Source organism: Anser brachyrhynchus (genome assembly GCF_964034855.1).
Source record: "Anser brachyrhynchus genome assembly, chromosome: 4".
Classification (NCBI taxonomy): Eukaryota; Metazoa; Chordata; class Aves; order Anseriformes; family Anatidae; genus Anser; species Anser brachyrhynchus.
The window spans coordinates 29,351,931-29,369,566 of record NC_137698.1 but is presented as its reverse complement, the minus strand read 5'-3'; the positions used below and the strand labels follow the sequence as shown (position 1 = coordinate 29,369,566).

Genomic DNA, 17,636 nt, shown 5'->3' with positions numbered 1-17,636 from the left:
AAAAAAAAAAAAAAGACTTGCCTTCCCGCTGATGGCCCAGAAAAAAAAGTAAAACCGCCCTTCAGATATTTGCTGCTGTAAGAACTGAGTTACTCACCTCAGAAAGGAGAACTGTCTGGGGGAATCCATCACCTCCCACCTGTTCTAAAATAACAGCAAAACCTGAAGGCTGTTCGAGCAGTATGGATGGATGCCTCCAAGGCTCTGCTCCAGCCAAAGTGGGGGGAACCGGAGAGTGCTCGGGGCAGCCCCCTGTGAGTGCCAGGCTCTGTTCAGACTTCCCGATGTCCCACAACACGTAGAGCATTTCACCCTTGCAAAACGTCCTGAAATCAGACAGGGAAGAAAGAAATAAAAAATTAAGAGAAAGCATCCTTTAAATACAGGCGAGCGCGGGATTTGTTTACAGTCTCACTGCATTTCCATGGAAACTCTAATTGTCAGAGCATGCAGCGGGGAAATAATAGGCTCCAGACCCTGCACGGAGCGCTCTCCCAAAATGCACCCGTGCGGCGGCGGCGGCCGGCTGAGCACCCAGCACCGAGCACCCAGCACCACAGCAGCAGCAGCCGCTGGGTACCTGGCCCTGGCGCCTCCACAGCACCCACATAAGATGCACCGCCGGGCATCCTCGCCCTTCTCCTGCAGAGCCGTGCCGGGGCTATGAGCGGTGCCTGGGGGCTGCGCACTCGCGGCCCGTTCTGCAGCAGGCTCCCTGTGGCTGCAGGTGAGCGGGGTGGGCAGGGGGCAGTGTGGTGGGCAGGGGGCAGCGGTGTAAGTTTGCGTGGGGCAGTGCCGAGGCCACGCAGTGGGTGCAGAAAGCCCTGGTTTCACTTTGGTGCGGGTGGCCGAGCAGGGCATGGAAGGGCAGAAGGATGCCCATGTGGGTGGGTGGGCGTCCTGCCTGGCTTCGTGCCGCCATCCTTCGCTGGCCCCGTGCCACAGGATGCAGGAGTGCATCCCAAGTTTGCTGCCTCTGGCCGGCAAAGGCCCCACTAGGTTGCCTCGCGCTTCCTTGGAGCTGGGGAAATAATCTTATTAGGTGGCTTTTAGTTGTTTTGGGAAGCCATGTTCTCGTGTTCCAGGATAATGTTGCAATTCTTCTTTGAGTTAGGCATGTCAAGAGACCTATCGCTAGCTCGCATGAAAATCAATATTTCTGGGCTTGTGAAGTGAGCTCAGTCTTTTGAACTCTCCCGGCTCCGCAGACGAGCTTTTGCTGTTGTACATAAAGAGCAGCTGCGTTTGCAGCAGCAGCATTTGATCTTCAGCCCATGCTGTGAACACAGCTCGTCGGTGGTTTCGGTGTGGGGCTCGGACTCTATCTGTCTGCTGAGATGGGGCACGGTTGCTCCGGTACTAACAACATAGCTCAGTGCTTCACTTCAGCTTAGGTGGTCAGGCAGCGCATCCTGGCTCATTAGCAGAATTTTATAATACAGAAGTTATAAAAGAGTCTGACTTTTTTTTTTCTTTTTTTTTTTTTTTTTCCCCTATACACTCCAGTAATATAGGGACTGGGGGGCTATGTTTCATAGGCAGGTGTTTCACAGGCAGGTTTGCATTTTGCTTTCTCCCTGTATATCTCCGCCTGTTGTTAAGGTAAGGAAGGACTTCCAAGACTGTAAGTTGCTCTCAGCAGTGAAGATTAATTGTCCCGGACAGGCTCTAAGACACAGATCGAACAGACTGTACAGGCACCAGCCAGTCAGTTATCTTAAGAGGTATTAATATTGTAGCATACAAGATCTTATCCATGAGTAAGCCTTAATATAAGCATCTCATCTAGCAGAAGGAAGATCTCCTGACAGAGCAAATGCCTTCAGTGGAGGACAGTTGTCTGCCTAACTTGTGTATTCTTGACAATTTCCATTTAAATACGTAAAGAAACAGAAATAGCTGGTGTATCCACTCTCCTAAATTCTGGCTTATAGATATTGTATTTTAAGCAACAGCTTTAAGTCTAATAAGAAGATGAATTTCAAGATGTTAAGTATTAAACTGGCATATTCTATGTTATCTGATACCTTTAATCCAGCTAAACTTGAAAAACGTTCTAAGTTCCATCTGTTATTCTCAGACCTTACATCAACTACAATTGAAAACATTTCTGAAGCACGATTCTGGTGAAAACAAGAGCCACAGTATTCAAAGGGTGACATTGAGATGCATCACAGATGAATGTGGCTTAAGGAGGTATAGTCTAAAATCTTTCAAGATCATGGTATATCAGCTATCATAAAATACACTATATTGTAAAGGGTAACTGCAAATACTCCTTGCATTTAATGTTTACTGAGTTAATCTGATTCTTGCAGTAAATGTTCATATCCAGCCTGGGTTCTGCCACAAGCTGCAGCCCCTCCTGTCTCATGTGGCTAAGCCTTCTGCCTCCCGCATCCTACTGAAACGAAAGGAGACCAAAGCAAACCTGGCTGATGCTTGTGCTGTGGGAGCTACAGATGTAGCTGAGCACAGTCCCAGGGGATGTATAGAGACCAGCAATGCAGGAAGGGAAGCTCAGATGACCTCAGGAAATCTTACTGACTGACTGATGTAGGAGATGAAAATAATCCAAATTTTGGAACTAGCAGCTAAAAACAAATCAGGTACCTTCAGACTGATCAAATTTGAACTTGAATACAGGCACAAGAACACCTTGGCACCGTGGTGCATTGAGTTTAGAAATACACTTCAATTTTGAGGACAATGTTTTCAAAAGCAGCTATATTATTTAGTTCTCTTCCCCACAGTGGTACTTTCAGGAATCCTCATTTCTCTGAAAGCTACATTACACGTGCTACCTTGGAGTTGCCCAACTCCAATGATTGAGGGAGAGTGACTGAATCCCTAAAATAAATAAATAGAAGCAACTGTTAAAAAAAAAAAATGGCAGAAAGAAAAATGCCAGTAAGTGCACAGATCCCTGTGTAGTCATTGGTATGCTAACACAAGATTGGGGACAACGGATCACTGATATGGGAGGCACACATTGTTTCTCTTGCTTTGTTACTGCCAGTTGCACTCAGGCTGAGTGAGCAAGTGTTTCCTCTGAGCAGGAGAACAAGCTTGGAGGGCAATGGATCCACTTTGCAATTGTTGGAGAAAAGTCTGCTTTCATTTCACGCAACCAAAAATTAAAATAAAATCTCTTTGGGCATTTTGCAAAGGAAACTTCTGTCAGTACGACAGTTTTCTGTTGAAATCAGCAGACTGTAGCGTTATGCCCATCCTTCCCTTTCTTTCTGTCAGTCTGAAACAAACTGTGCCTATAGGTAGAGGGTGCAAGCAGTGGCTGCAGCGCTCTGGTGTACAGTGTCCAATCAGTACCTGACCAGTGCACGTGGTGGCTTCTTCCTGTGCTCCTCCCTCATGGAAAGCAGGGTATGTAATAGGGGAGATGGTACCTTCCCAGCTCTCGCCCAGGACAGAAGGCAGCCCCAGCACTGGTAGGACACAGCTGGTGAGCCCTGGCTGGACTTCGGAGGCAGTCCTGCTAAGCTTTTTCAGTATTGATGTGTCTTGGCAAAATATTTCTTCTTCAACAAAAACAGCATGTTCACTTTCCGTTTTTCGAGAATTACATTAAAAACTTGATGAACAACTTTGCTAAAGCCATACTGCAGTCTTTAAGTGAAGGCAGAAATCCACAGAACCTGCCAACAATCTGCTAATTAAGTCTTTAAGAAGCCAGTAAACATTCATTTAATAAACGTGTTCCAGTGTAGCGACACACACAAAACATTGTTCCTTGACCCTAGTCTTAGGATTACATCTATTGAATATAAATTCTTAGGAGAGAAAATAATTGTGATGTGTCTTGAGAGACTTGAGAGACTCTTCCTTTTTATTTTAAGTCACCCAAAGGTGAAAATGGCAGTAGGAAATAACAGCAATGCCACCAGACTGTTTCAATTCTCTTCACAGCGTTTCTTAATAAGAATCAAACACAGCTAAATACAAGTGGATGAAATTATACAGATTTCTCTTTAGACACATAGCTGGAATGAAATGAACTAATTAGAGAGTCTTTTCTACTAACCGAGATGCTTGCCCTTTCTCCATGCACAGATGAACCCTGTCAATGACAGCCGATACCACCGAAAAGTCTAGGGAGGAAACTACAGTTTGGGTACATGGATCAACAAAACTCTCACAGTACATAGCTGTCCTCAGAGACCTACAATTTTAACTTAGCTCACTACTTTAACTTAAGCATCAGTGTGCACTGTCACCACCCGGTATGACCTCTGGGCAGGTACGACTACATGAGAGTTTAACCATTACTGAAAATACCTGTAGATATTCTAAAAGCAATCTTAATCTTCCTAAGAGAGGGAAACATCTACAGTTTGTTTCTGCTTTACAGAGTACTCCTTCAGCCTAGATCAGTTAAAATAGAAGAAAATGCAGAATGATCTTTTTTTTGGCAAAGGTTTACATATGCAGGCAAACAAAAGAAGTGAAGAGCACCTTCTTTCAGAGTCTTCACTTCAAGAGCATTTTAAGAATTTTGGATTTTTTTTTTTTTTTTAATATCAAGATGCTACTGGATTTACTTCTCTCTCTCTTATTAGTCTTCCTATTCTAAGGCAATGACTGGGTTGTTAGTAACCAAGGTTTGGACAGATCTAGCTCTTGAGTAAAGTTTCATTTCCCTTTCTCAAATAACTCCTGCTTGGTTTCAAACTGGTAAGTAGGCAATGGGATGCTCAACTCATAATGCCCTCTTGGTCTGTGCAAAATATAAACTGGAAAAGGAAGGCAAGTAAAAAGATAATCGTCTAGAATTACATCAATTGCTTTTTCATTATTAACTCCTCAGTTGTATGCAAGGGTTTTTCCTACACACTTCTTAGCTAAGGTGAACGTTTTTATGCAAAGATAATGGATTGTTCACCCTGAAAATGCTAGGCAGACAGTATTTCATATGGAAATGCAATGTACAATTGAAATGGCTTTCGTGAATCAAAAAAAGCCTGCAGGTTACAGCTGCACGCACACTCCAAAATCTGCAAAAGCATCAGTCATTAGTCAACCCTGTGCTTCCTCCATGCTGAATAAAGGAAAAAATAAACAAATAAAAAGATAGAGGTATGACATGTGAGGGATGTAATTCCATGAGACTGAGGTAGGGGTATGTATTTCATCCAAGGCAGAGACCTGCTCTGTTTTTTTCAGACAGAAATTATGTTGACTTACATTTAGAGAACAGAAAGAAATTTCAGCTGATGGTGGAAGTCACTGTGGTCTGCAGATAATACTGTTTTCAGATGACTGCTAGCAACTCAGATACATTGACCCAGGAAAATTAAGTAAAAAACTAGTTACTTTTTAAGCTAATAGTTGTATAAGGAGAATCTAACCAAAATGAACACTTCCGATATTATCAGTATTGAACAGAGAGAGACTGGGTGATTTACAGAATCTCTAGTCTGCTCCTTTAAAGTTGGTCTAGAGACGAGCATAGTCTCAGATAATGCTTTTTGTCTTTTATGTAGGTTTTCCCTATTTCATGAAAGACAGGGAAAAATTAAATAGAAGTGATTTGCATTAGTGCCACCCAGCTCATACAAGCATAATCGTAATATTTAGATTATCTAAATTCACATATCCAATCCTTACGTCTATTTCAGAGGTTATTAAAAACCACTTTAGCTCAATATTGTGAGAAGCTGGCAAGGTTAAGTTTTCCCCAACACATTAGTGAAGACATAAAAACTTGCAACATCTTATATTTTTAAATAAGTTTTTCTAATCTTACCTGAGATTACCTCACAACACACTGCCAGTGAATCTTCTGAGGGGGTTGTATGGTTTAAGTTCCCCTACTATGGCACCTATCTGGTAGGAATGTACATGTTGTGATGTGAAGGAAGGAGCACATCTGCAAGCATAGAGGAAATCAATAATATTATTGTGCTTTGAAGAAGTCAGCATGATACAGTGTTCTGAGAACAGATGCATTCTTGAGGAGACCTGCCATTTTTGGTTGCCAAATTTAGCCTTCTGCTCAATTTATGTAAGTTTTGGTTTTGCTTAGATCCTTTCACTTTGTCTTGCCTAAGATTTCTAAATGCGAAGCAATTTGGGCACTGGCACTTTGGGGAATTTTGACTCTGAAACTTTAATATGTGCAAGTTTTTAAGTTAAACTGGAATTTTAAATTGAATTTTCTTGTCTTTCACTTTCCTCTAAAATGAAGATGAATCACATGGAGATTCTGTACATAGAATAACTCTGTGTAGAGCTAGATTTCAATGGTAGATGTTTCTGTGCTGAATACTTAGAAATTCCCTGAATTTTCAAATGATTGGGTGGGGTTTGCATACAGTTAACACTGCCCTCTTCGTATTATGTAAAATTGCTTTGTTCAGCTGTTTTGGAGGCAGTTTTCTCTTCTGCCTGACCAACAGTTAAGATACGTGCAACATTATTAGAAGATGGTTAGTATACACATGACATTAGGATCTCCATCTTGGAGCACTGACAGTAGATCTCTGTAGAAACTGATTATTTCTGAAATCTTTTACCTATTTTGTGTTGCTTTTCTACTAGCAAGGTAAGAAATACTGTAGCAGTTGTTAACATATGTCAAAACTTCATATGTTTTCAGGTGTGCTCATTATAGTTTTGCTGTCATGTAATGACTAGGCACATGCCCAGATGGTGGTTGTAATTTCCTTACTCATATGAATGAGCTGTTATTCACATGAGTAATCTTCCCGGCTCTAAATGGATTGCTTTTGTAGCTAACTGCTCCCTCATGGGAAGGCTGACAATATGGTCTATAGCAAAGCGCAGCTAAAAGCCAGCTTCATAATGCGTATCCTTACACTGTTATTGTCCAGTCTGAGCAGCCAGCTACCAGGCCCAGGTGTGCTGAATGCCACATGACAAAACCTACAAAACGAATTTGCGTTAACCTGAAGTTACGCAGGATTTGCTTCACAGCAAACTGATACCACTATTAATTTATTTGCATTAAGGTGATACAAGGTAAAATTATGTTTCTTACAGTCTGCTTAACAGCAGTATCATCTTTACTTCAGTTGGTAATTAATGCCTTTCTTGTTCTAAGCAGGACTGTAAAATGGATTTAGGATTCAAAGACCATAACAACAGGACACCCACCAAGAACGCTTCTGCTGCTACAAATAATTTTTCTGCCTGGAAAGACTACAGGAGCAGTGTCGATGACATACAGTACTTTCTCATTGGGCTATACACACTTATAAGCCTGGCTGGCTTTGTGGGAAACCTGCTTGTACTAATGGCTCTAACAAAACGCAAGCAGAAGACAATAATAAACATCCTCATCGGTAACTTGGCCTTCTCTGACATCTTAGTTGTGCTGTTTTGTTCTCCTTTCACGCTGACATCTGTCCTGCTTGACCAGTGGATGTTTGGCACTGTCATGTGCCACGTAATGCCCTTCCTCCAATGTGCATCCGTTCTAGTTTCAACTTTAATGTTAATATCCATTGCTGCAGTCAGATACCGTATGATAAAATATCCCCTTGCCAGCAATCTAACAGCAAAACAAGGCTATTTCTTAATAGTAATCATTTGGGCCTTCGGTTGTGCCCTTTGCTCCCCTCTGCCAGTTTTCCACAAAATTGTGGACCTCAGCAAAACTCTGAATTTAGAGGCACTGGAAAACAGGCTCTTGTGTATTGAGTCATGGCCTTCTGACTCATACAGAATTGCCTTTACCCTATCCTTACTGTTCCTGCAGTATATACTCCCCCTGGTGTGTTTAACTGCTACTCACACCAGCGTCTGCAGGAGCGTAGGTGCCAGGCTGTCCAGCAAGGAAGACAAGTTCCAAGAAAACGAGATGATAAACCTCACGCTTCACCCATCTAAGAGTACAGGCACTCAGACACAGCCCTCCAGCCACACCAGGTGGAGCTGCGCCTTGGTCAGAAAGCACCACAGAAGATACAGCAAAAAGACTTCCAGCGTGATGCCAGCTATTTTAAGGCACCATCAGGATAATACTAATTTCAGAGACCTCCCAGAAACCTCTGGCACAGAAAAAAGCCAGCTCTCTTCCTCAAGTAAATTCATCCCAGGGGTACCTATCTGTTTTGAGATGAAACCAGAAGAAAACACAGAGATCCAGGACATGATTACGGTATCCCAATCCATCGTCAGAATTAAAACAAGATCTAGGAGAGTTTTTTGCAGACTGACAGTGCTAATCCTCGTTTTTGGTTTCAGTTGGATGCCTCTTCACCTTTTCCATGTTGTGACGGATTTTAATGCCACTCTCATTTCTAACAGACATTTTAAATTAGTATATTGCATATGTCATTTGCTGGGCATGATGTCCTGCTGCTTGAATCCCATCCTCTATGGGTTCCTTAACAACAGCATAAAAGCTGATTTAATGGCCCTTATTCCATGCTGCCAAATACCATGATTTTATGAGCCTCAAGATAAAATAAAATAAAACAAAGAAGTTTGTTTTTCAAGCATACTAATGTGAATAGCTGTACAAATTAAATTAGTGAAGTTTAATTAGTCTGACTTGGTTGTGATTAGTAGCATCTCATGTGAACAGGTAGTTCTAAGGCTGCATGTATTTCTTGCATTGGCCAGAAATATGTAAGTGTATTATAATATTCTGTTACTCATAGGAAATCATACTCAGTGTACAGAAACAGAATACAGTTTTCATTACCTGAAATATTGTCAATCTGTACTTTTAAAATATACAGAATGAGTCATAAATGTAAGACTAATTAGACTTATCAGTATTAACTATCATATATCAAACTACAATAAAATACATATCTTTTACTAAATTACTTGTTGAGACTACTTCAGTGCCAACTTTGACTGTTTTCTAAATTAATAGGAAGTCCATTTCTCGATGGGATCAGAAAAGTATTTTTCCTTCACTTTTTAACTCGTATTTTGCAATACCTTTGCATAATCTTTTGCTTCTGGTTCCCAGGTTGTCTTGTTCCCAGGAATGGGTTTGTGAGTAGTTATTATTGTCAAGATTCTTTCCATCTGTACTGTTTACCCAGTACAACCCACTTCTGATTTCCTTAACCGATTTTTACTCCAGCTTCTCATTTTATGGAATTTTCAGCCAGGCCTGAACTTATCTATAGCTTTGCCTTTGTTCTTGCACTGATGGCTCTCCTGAACGTACAGCACATTTCCAATCAGGATAAGCCTTCATTATCTAAGAAACTGATAGCGGAAAGAAAAAGAAAACAGAAAGACAGCGGGATGTTTTTCTTTTGCCACAAAGCAAAAACCGCACTTCACCATAGATGAACCACTTAATTTGGATCAGCAGCTTTAAGATGCACCTGCCCATGTGCACATGCCTATGTATGCTTTCAGCCCCTCCCTCACTTCTTTTTTTTAAACCAGACAGGTACTTTTTCTTCCACATTTAAATCACATGCATCTTCCCTAAGAAAGTCACATTCCGTTTCATAGCACAAATAGAAAAGATGTAAATATAGATTAGATAGCTATATCTACAGCTACAGATAGGTATAGATATTTTTTCCCCCTGGGTTACTCTAATTTAATAACCCACCTCTGCCCGCAGGGTTCAGTGAATGTACATAGCCTCTACTCTGAATTTCATGCTGTAAAACTTCTCCCCAGGTGATTCTTTCTTTTTCTCCATTAAGATTCCCAGTCTGATAGGCTCTTTACACAGCCTTTCCAGTCTGAGAAATAAAGTTATTATTTTTATAAATGGGTGGATGGGAATGCTCAATGTGCAATTTTTGCCTTGGGATACTTCCCTTCCAGTTAGTCTTTAAAAGTGGAAGCAGTTCTTTTATTTGAAGGAACTGTCAAATTAGTTTTATTATAATGTTACAATTCTGAGACCTTTTCTCCCCATGCTACCATCTGGTAAGGAGTTTATTACATACTAGTTGGTAATATCATGGTTTCTATCATGAAGGTATTTCCCTGAAGTCTAGTTCCCAGTAACCCATTGTTCTTTGTTTACACTCGTGATATACTTTGTTTCTTCCTGGACACTGACTATTTCGTTTTGCAGATTATTATCTCCTAAAAACCTACAGCATGGCATTTTATAGAGTACAAACAGTACAGAATACTGGATATTGGAACAATATATTATAAAATAGCTTTTAAAAAGTTTTAAATAGTTTAATTTGAAGAAATTTATGGCTAGTCTTGGTGGATAAACTTAGGAAAAAAAGAAACTAAATCCTCACCCAAAAAACAAGAACATTTAAGTTACAACAATTTATGGCCACTTTACATCTACACATTTTCATGTCATTGCAATATATTGTTTAACCTTATTTTTACCATGTGATGTAACCAGTGTAAAAGAATAGGAAGGCAGTCACATTATTTGAGTTTCAAATATTTCTTCCAGCTTTATTTTATTTATTTACTGTTAACCTTCCTTCCTACATGCTGTTTATATTCTATTTCTTCCTTTCTTTATATACTTTTACAATTTCAACAATTTCTACCTCCTACACTTAGGACTGTTACTAAAATACAAAATAGCGGTTTATTCAGTAATGAAACTTTTCAGATCAAATTCAACTTCTGCTGTGCATGAGACACAGAAACATGCTAGCACATGAAGAAGCCCTTTGTCTAGTTTCTGAGGCTCACAAAGATTAGGCTGCACACTGGTGATTTTATTGAGAGCACTGTCCATTTTTTTCCTGGATGGAGTTAATAACTATGCTCCCTACTATTTATACTGATCAAAGAACAACAAATTGTAGTTTGGTGATAGGGAATTAAATCAAGACAGCTAATGAACTTCTTCAGTCCTGTGCCATTTAAAAATCCATCTTCTCTTTCTTAAGATGATCAGTGGTGGGAGAACGTGCATTTTCTTCTTATTTACAGAACAGTCATCATCATCATATTTGCACATCTCCAAAATGTCACCATCTTTCCTCTGAAATGTTAGTTAAAAATAAAATAACTTCTCCATCTTTCTTCAGCAGCCAGAATACCTCAGTCCCAGTATCAGCAAGGAATACTTAGGAAGCAGAGAGTAGCAGGAGCAAGTGAAATCATGCAGAAGGTAGTACCTGAAAGAGTAACTTCTATGAGTGGGAGAGAAACAACCAAACCATCCATTTAATGCTTTTCCAGTCTGGAATCTAAAGACAAAGAAAAAATTCAGAACACAAGGATCCCCCAGCCCCACATTTGTTGAGTGGCCCCAACCAAGTTGAGCTGTAGCTCCTACATGCTTCACGTCCAGCAGTGACTAGCAGCGTGATGTCTCCCTCACGTACGTCAAAATATTTTGGAAAGTTGCATCTCATCATAAATGCCATCTAAAGGCATTGTATCATTCTGATACATAGATAGACAGGTACATATACAGATATGTAAAACTGCTAGAAAAGAAAGCACATTAAAATGGATCTTCAGATAGCACATGTAATCCTTGGGCTTTAAGCCAGTTAAACTACTACAGAGTTACTACTAAGTTTAACTACTGTTACTTCTGTAACCAAAAATCTAAATAATGGTGACAGTAGGAGTTTGTACATTAGCATCCACTAAATGCAGTCAGGAAATGCCAGTTGCAGAGCCATCTATCTATTGGACTTAGAATAATGAAGGGATGTAACAATACAGGGATCCTTCCCTACTAATAAAAAAAAAAAGAGGGGGAGGAACCCTCAGAGACAGCTGATGATTACATATGATGGATGCTAAAACTCTTATGGCTTGACACACATGAGGAATTATTTTTTTTCAGTTCTACAAAATAATATCATTGACACAGCTGGCATTTTGCAAATGTCAAAGAGTAAATGTTGTTAATGGCTGTCCTTTGCCCCTGTGTCAGTGATGAGGAAACAGGAGACCATTAGGATGTGCCCCTTGGCCAGGTCACTCCCAAGCCAGCAGTGCTAAGCACGCCCTAAGTGTATTTATTTAGGTTGAGGGGAAGAGACGAGCCTCTGTGGTCCTCCACAGTGCCATGGCAACAGTGGCAGAGACAAGTGTATGCCTCCCATACGTCTGCATGAGCTGTAATCACAGCAGGCAGTGCCAAATTCCTGCTCTTGGTCTGGCAGTTAAGAGCACCAACCCTGGGCACTGTGGTGACCACTGGAGAGCAAGCAGTGAGGAAGAAGCAGGAGAGCAAAACCACATTGCGGCTGTATTCCCTGGGGGCTACAGCCTTTGCGGGCATGCAGCCCTGCTCCTGGGGCCTGGAAACTCTCATCACAAGATGTTTCTTTCTCAGCACTGGGAACACTTGAGGAATTAAAAATAAATAAGTCGCTCGCATGAAGGTGTGGGAGAACCAAGAAGAGGAGCACAGTCTGGAAGAAAAGTGCTACCAGTCATGCTGAGGCAGGCACCACATCTCCTTCTGAGAAATACAGGAGAGGTGGCACGGAAAACTTCCCTCAGCCCTAGTGTTTATTATAATTAATGCCACCTAAAGATTATTAATGGATAACAAAGCCCTTCTGTAGTCCATAGGGGTCAATCATCTATCATTGCACTTTGGGAAAAGCAAAAACAAAACAACAACAAAAAAGAAGAGTCGTTTCCTCACAGTAGTCCCAATATCTGTCTGCGCAGCATACAAAATAAATATCTGTTAACATCACAGACTCCAGAAAGACATCCATCATCAATGCTGCTGGGTCCAGGAATTCACCCCTTGATTTTGGTGAAAGCCAAATTATGCCTATACTATTTATAATAAAAATTCCTAGTCATAAAATATATTAATTGGTCTGGAAGCCAAGAACTTTTAAGCTTGAAAACTGCCTTAGTACTGTGACAGGATTCTGGTCCAAAGCAAACCTCTGCTTTTTCCCCCACATGACCAAAATAGTTGTTTAAAAACATGATTCTCATGGATAACCTTGATAAGGAGTATTAGGCAGATTTTGGAATAATGGTTTACATCTGATCTGAGATCAGATTTCTTGTTCTTCCATTTAATATATTTTTATATACTTCTAAATCAAAAGTAAGAGCTGAATAATGAGTATGTGTACACGTCCTTACTCCTCTCAAAATGTTTCTTTAAAGCAGAAGCATCTTCTTTCCAACCATTTGATAAGGATATTTTACCTGTGATCACTCGTAAAGCACCATTCTGTGCTATTAAGACACAATTTGTGTCATCATACTGTGGTTCGATGTTATCCACATCAGTAAGTCTTACCACACCACCTGAATTTAAAACTCTGAAAGCTCAGAGAAAATAGCAACATCTGCTGTGCTTCAGAGGTTACCATGATCTGGCCTCGTCACCAAGCTTTGTTGCATGATATATACTAAGAATAGCCTCATACAGTATGTTCTTGGAAGAAATAGGCAGTGATTTTGACACAAACTTTGTAAAAAATATTAACTCCCCCAGAAATAATATTACTACAGAAAGGAAGATGTGGTCACAGTGCTTTCCAAACAGCTGAGATGTGCATTTGTGGTACAACTAGCATCACTCATGTAAATATTGTATAACTAAACAAGAATCTTATTAATCATCTTTGCTTTTGAAGAGAAAATATTCCAAACTATTTGAAAGTTATGGGTTTTTTTGTTACATACTAATATTGGGAAATACGGGGGGGGGGGGGGGGGAAGGAAGAGATAACATTGTCACAATTCAAATTCGGTTCTTTTGAACAAATATGAACACTTCATTTTGCCCTTGTAGTCACATTCTTAAGATGATCCATTTAATAATGGGGCTCAAAAATACTCCTCTGGGAAATTAGCAGAATGGTGATTTGACATTCAAGACTGAAGTCGGCTGGCTCTGCTCATACATCCAGTTAAACAAATGTTTGCTTTGTCTTAGCAGGAGAATGATCATGTCTATATTACTTGAAAGCCACAATAGCTGGACACTTTTAAGCAGAAAACATTTATTCCTATCCCTGCAAACAAAGCAATGTACAAAAGGATTTTTAAGGCCACTTCTGGTGCAAAATTTAATCAGAGGAGTAACTTGGTGATGGACAAACAGTTTTATAATTGTTTATCTCTTCAGACTCTCTAGGAACCAAAAAGACACAAACCTTATTCGATGGCAGACCAAAACAGACCATAATTATAATTTTAGTTTTACCTATATATCTGCATTTCTTTTGGTACAGAAAGAAAAATTAGCTAGGCAAGGAGATAACAAAAACATCCCTGCAACAAGTAACCTTGGTAGTTTATATCCAGATTTACCTGTAAGTGAGATGATAGCGTTACTGTTTTAACTGCTAGTAATTCCCCTGGCTTTATGACAACCTCCACCAAATTAGGGTTCATTTAGTATTCATAAGGATTTTGGCCTCTTGGCCTGAGGATTAAAAAAGCTGCACAAGAGATCAGCATGCAATCTAAATCTTTACTTTCTGCTGATTTTGTTTTTTTTTTTTTGTGGTGTTAGCACAACTGTGAAAAGTGCAAGCTGTTCACTTCAGGAAAATTAAACTCATTTTTATGTAACTACTGGGACCCAATACAGGAGAAACAATTACATATTTTTTTAAGACTCTGTCAGTTCCAACACACATCCCATACAGGTAATTGTTTCAAGCCTTGATGATACATTCTCTCAATTAATATCCTTAGGTGTTAAAGTACATTTCAGATAGCACAGCCTCATCTGGTCCTCACTGCAAATTATGACAGGCGAAGTTCAGAGATCTATTCCTACTGCAGAACTGAAGTGCAATACACTCTACTTGAGACCACTTTGTAAGATCATTTGGTGAGTGAAGACCATTCAGGATGCAGTTGATCTCTACTGGTTTTGTGGGAGCCCATTATGCAGGAAACCTGCTCTGAGGCCATTTGTCACACAAGTTGTTAGTTCCCACGAGCTCTCTGGGCACAGAACTCACACCTTCCCCTTGCACATCATCACACCTGCAGTCAGCAGGGACCCTTAAGTGCTACTCCTTTCACAGAAGAGAGTAGATGGCTGGAAAAGCAGTGAAAACTGTGAACCCTCCGGTACTTGTTTTCCCTCTTCAGCTGAAAACCGGAGATGTCCTAGGAAGCTGTAGAAGACATCTGAGTGAGACTTTTTGGAAGGGAAATGGGAATCACATCCCAGAGAAGAAATCTACTAGTGCAGGACTGGCTGATTAATCCAATACACCCAGGACCCTATGGCCTTACTAATACTAAGTCCAAAAAATGCAGAAAGTTGGGTTTGCAGTTTTGCTGATTTTCTTCTATTACGGTAAATCCATTTTAACTATTCAAGGTAGAGTTTGCTATGTCCTCTGACCCAAGCATCTTCACATTGCAATACAGCTCCAACACCAAACTACTCTTTGCTATAAAAATATTCCCTCCATTTTTGTTGGCATATTACATAACAATACTATGATAACACAATAGGTCTGGTCCCGATAAAAGATTTTGTTGAATTACTAATACAGAAAATAATAAATGAGAGTCAAACTAGAAAAAAGGCAGCACATCTGTCAAAATGAAAAGAATTAAATCAAGCTACCCCTTACAAGTTATGGGAACACTGTAGCGTATTTAAAAGACACTTGATCAAATGCATGAAAAGTAAACGTGTTTTTCCATAGTTTAGCAACTGTTTTTGCTGAACTAGAACTTGTGACTTGTCCCTTTAATTATGAATGTCTATGAAAGACATGACTATATTAAGAATTTTATTATCAACAACAACAAAAAAACAGGGTAGAAAAAGCTTTTGTTTAAAGATCAAACCATAAATTAATTATGGCTTATTTCCTTTGCTTATATTACTGACTGCATGTACTGCAATAAACAGATTTCTACTTCCCATGTGTGAAGTTCATAGGATAATGCTCACAGCAGACAGCAAGCAGAACTAAACCTGTAATTTACAATGATAAACAAGAACTAAAAGGCAAAGTTCATTTAATCATCGTTAGAAACACAAATGCCCTTGCTTTCTTTTGTTTAAACCAGAAATGAATACAGCATGTTACACAATTTGTGCAATAGCATTCATAAAAAAAAAAAGATTTTATTTATTTTAAAGAAATTAGAGGTGTAATAAGAGATGGTATAGCCTAGCTGGTTCTGTTTGTATCCTAACACGAGTTTACCTTTGTGATACATGAGAGAGAGCAAAAAGGGTTAAACAGTATGCAAAAAATCCTGTTTCTTATCTGAACTGTGAATTTCTGTTCGTGTTCCTATACTCCCTTAACAGTGATTAAAGCATAATAAGCACCCCGAAATGAAGGTACATCATAAGTCTCAGGAATTTCCTTCGCAAAGTCAAGCACTGTAGCGTTACTCTGCATGTTGGTGGTCATGCTGTTTACAAAGATGATTTCTATAATACTATTCAAATGTTGTTCAGCAATATTTAACAGGAAAAAATCGAGACAAGTTACAACAGCATTCTTAATGTTTCTCTCTCTCTCACTCTTTTTTTTTTTTTTTTTTTTAAGTTTTCCATTTATGTTAAGCATAGCACATAAGAGAACATGACCTGATTTCCAGATCTTGCATGAATTTTTCCCTAGCTATGCCTTCGGAGCTCCAAGCTGCCAGCTTCAGTAACAGCAGCAGGCTGCGGGAGACCTCTGCTGGTGAATGCAATTTATCGCCCTGCAGCTGCTGCTTGTGGACCAGATATGGATGTTCCCCAGCTGTGAAAAAAGATAGTGTTTGGAGCTTTTAATATTATTTCCCCTACGAATGTACTCGTACTTTTTATTTATTAATACCTTTTTAAGTTAAGAAAAAAAAAGTTCAATTTTTCAAATATTACCTTACAAAGTAAAACAGAAAGTCAAGAAAACTACTTCTTGAAAAACTGCCAATAAATACAACCTTCAAAATACAGTCATGCCTGTGTAAATTTTGCACAGCTAAAATCAACATTCTCCTGGAAATATTGCAGTATTTAAGATGAAGCTGCTTTACAGATTTGTTTGTTTGAGATAGGTACTGACAAGACGATACCCACGCAGATATTCACCTATTCACCAGGCAGGGGATGAGTGGCCTGGAAATTCTGCCATATCCAAGCAGTGCCCTGGGACAGCCTAGGCATAGAAGCAGAGGGGAAGGGCTTCCCCAGGAGCATCTGGTAAAAGATTTATTCTTTGGGGCAAATCAGTGGAAGCACCAGCTTCTCTAAATTGCAGGTTAAAAAAAAAAAAAAACAAAACATAATCTGACTCTAATCCTTGGCTACTCTACTTCAATAAGCTAGTGACTGCTGAGGAGTGTCATTTTGATTATTCTTAATCAGTTAAGGTGTGGCAAATACAATCAAGAAAGTGCCATGCAGTCCTTTAAATTAACGGTATGCTTTCATCTACAGCTGCATGAATCATTCTGATCACCTGTACTTACATAGAGTAGAACAGAATATATTCAAAGAATCAGATGATCTCCAGCTGATAAATACATTACTTGCAAAAAGATACGTTGGTGAACTTCATAAAAAGATGGCTTTAATGAAAAAGTAACAGAAATCCCTATTAATCCTTTTGAATGGCTACTGAAGAAATGGGCTCTCAGATGAACTAAAATGTCAGATTGTAAAAGGACGTTATTAACACAAGACATAACTAATCCATAAATTTGTTGTCAAAGGTATTGCAAAGGCCAAAGTCGTGTCAAAGTTTACATGATTAACAACA

The 17,636-nt window shown here is 39.6% G+C and overlaps 2 protein-coding genes across 6 annotated transcripts in view; one reads left to right on the top strand and one right to left on the bottom strand.

Annotated features, from left to right (window-relative positions):
* Window positions 1-332: 332 nt before the first annotated feature.
* Window positions 333-8,813, top strand: NPY5R (neuropeptide Y receptor Y5). Its single transcript, XM_080591788.1, has 2 exons — window positions 333-727; window positions 7,085-8,813. The coding sequence occupies exon 2, from the start codon at window positions 7,094-7,096 to the stop codon at window positions 8,426-8,428; it is 1,335 nt and encodes a 444-aa protein (XP_080447914.1). The 5' UTR covers window positions 333-727; window positions 7,085-7,093; the 3' UTR covers window positions 8,429-8,813.
* A 149-nt stretch (window positions 8,814-8,962) lies between these two features.
* Window positions 8,963-17,636, bottom strand: part of LOC308195032 (uncharacterized protein) — a 31,737-nt gene continuing 23,063 nt past the window's right edge. For 2 of the 5 annotated variants that reach the window (XM_080591805.1, XM_080591807.1), the window contains 2 exons: window positions 16,475-16,634; window positions 14,768-15,029 (listed from right to left, as the gene is read on the bottom strand). In XM_080591805.1, coding sequence (XP_080447931.1) covers window positions 14,915-15,029; window positions 16,475-16,634 — 275 coding nt within the window. In that variant the 3' untranslated portion in view covers window positions 14,768-14,914. Of the gene's footprint in view, window positions 11,073-14,767; window positions 15,030-16,474; window positions 16,635-17,636 lie in introns of those variants that run through there. The other 3 variants (XR_013951148.1, XR_013951149.1, XM_080591806.1) reach the window with 2 other exon arrangements.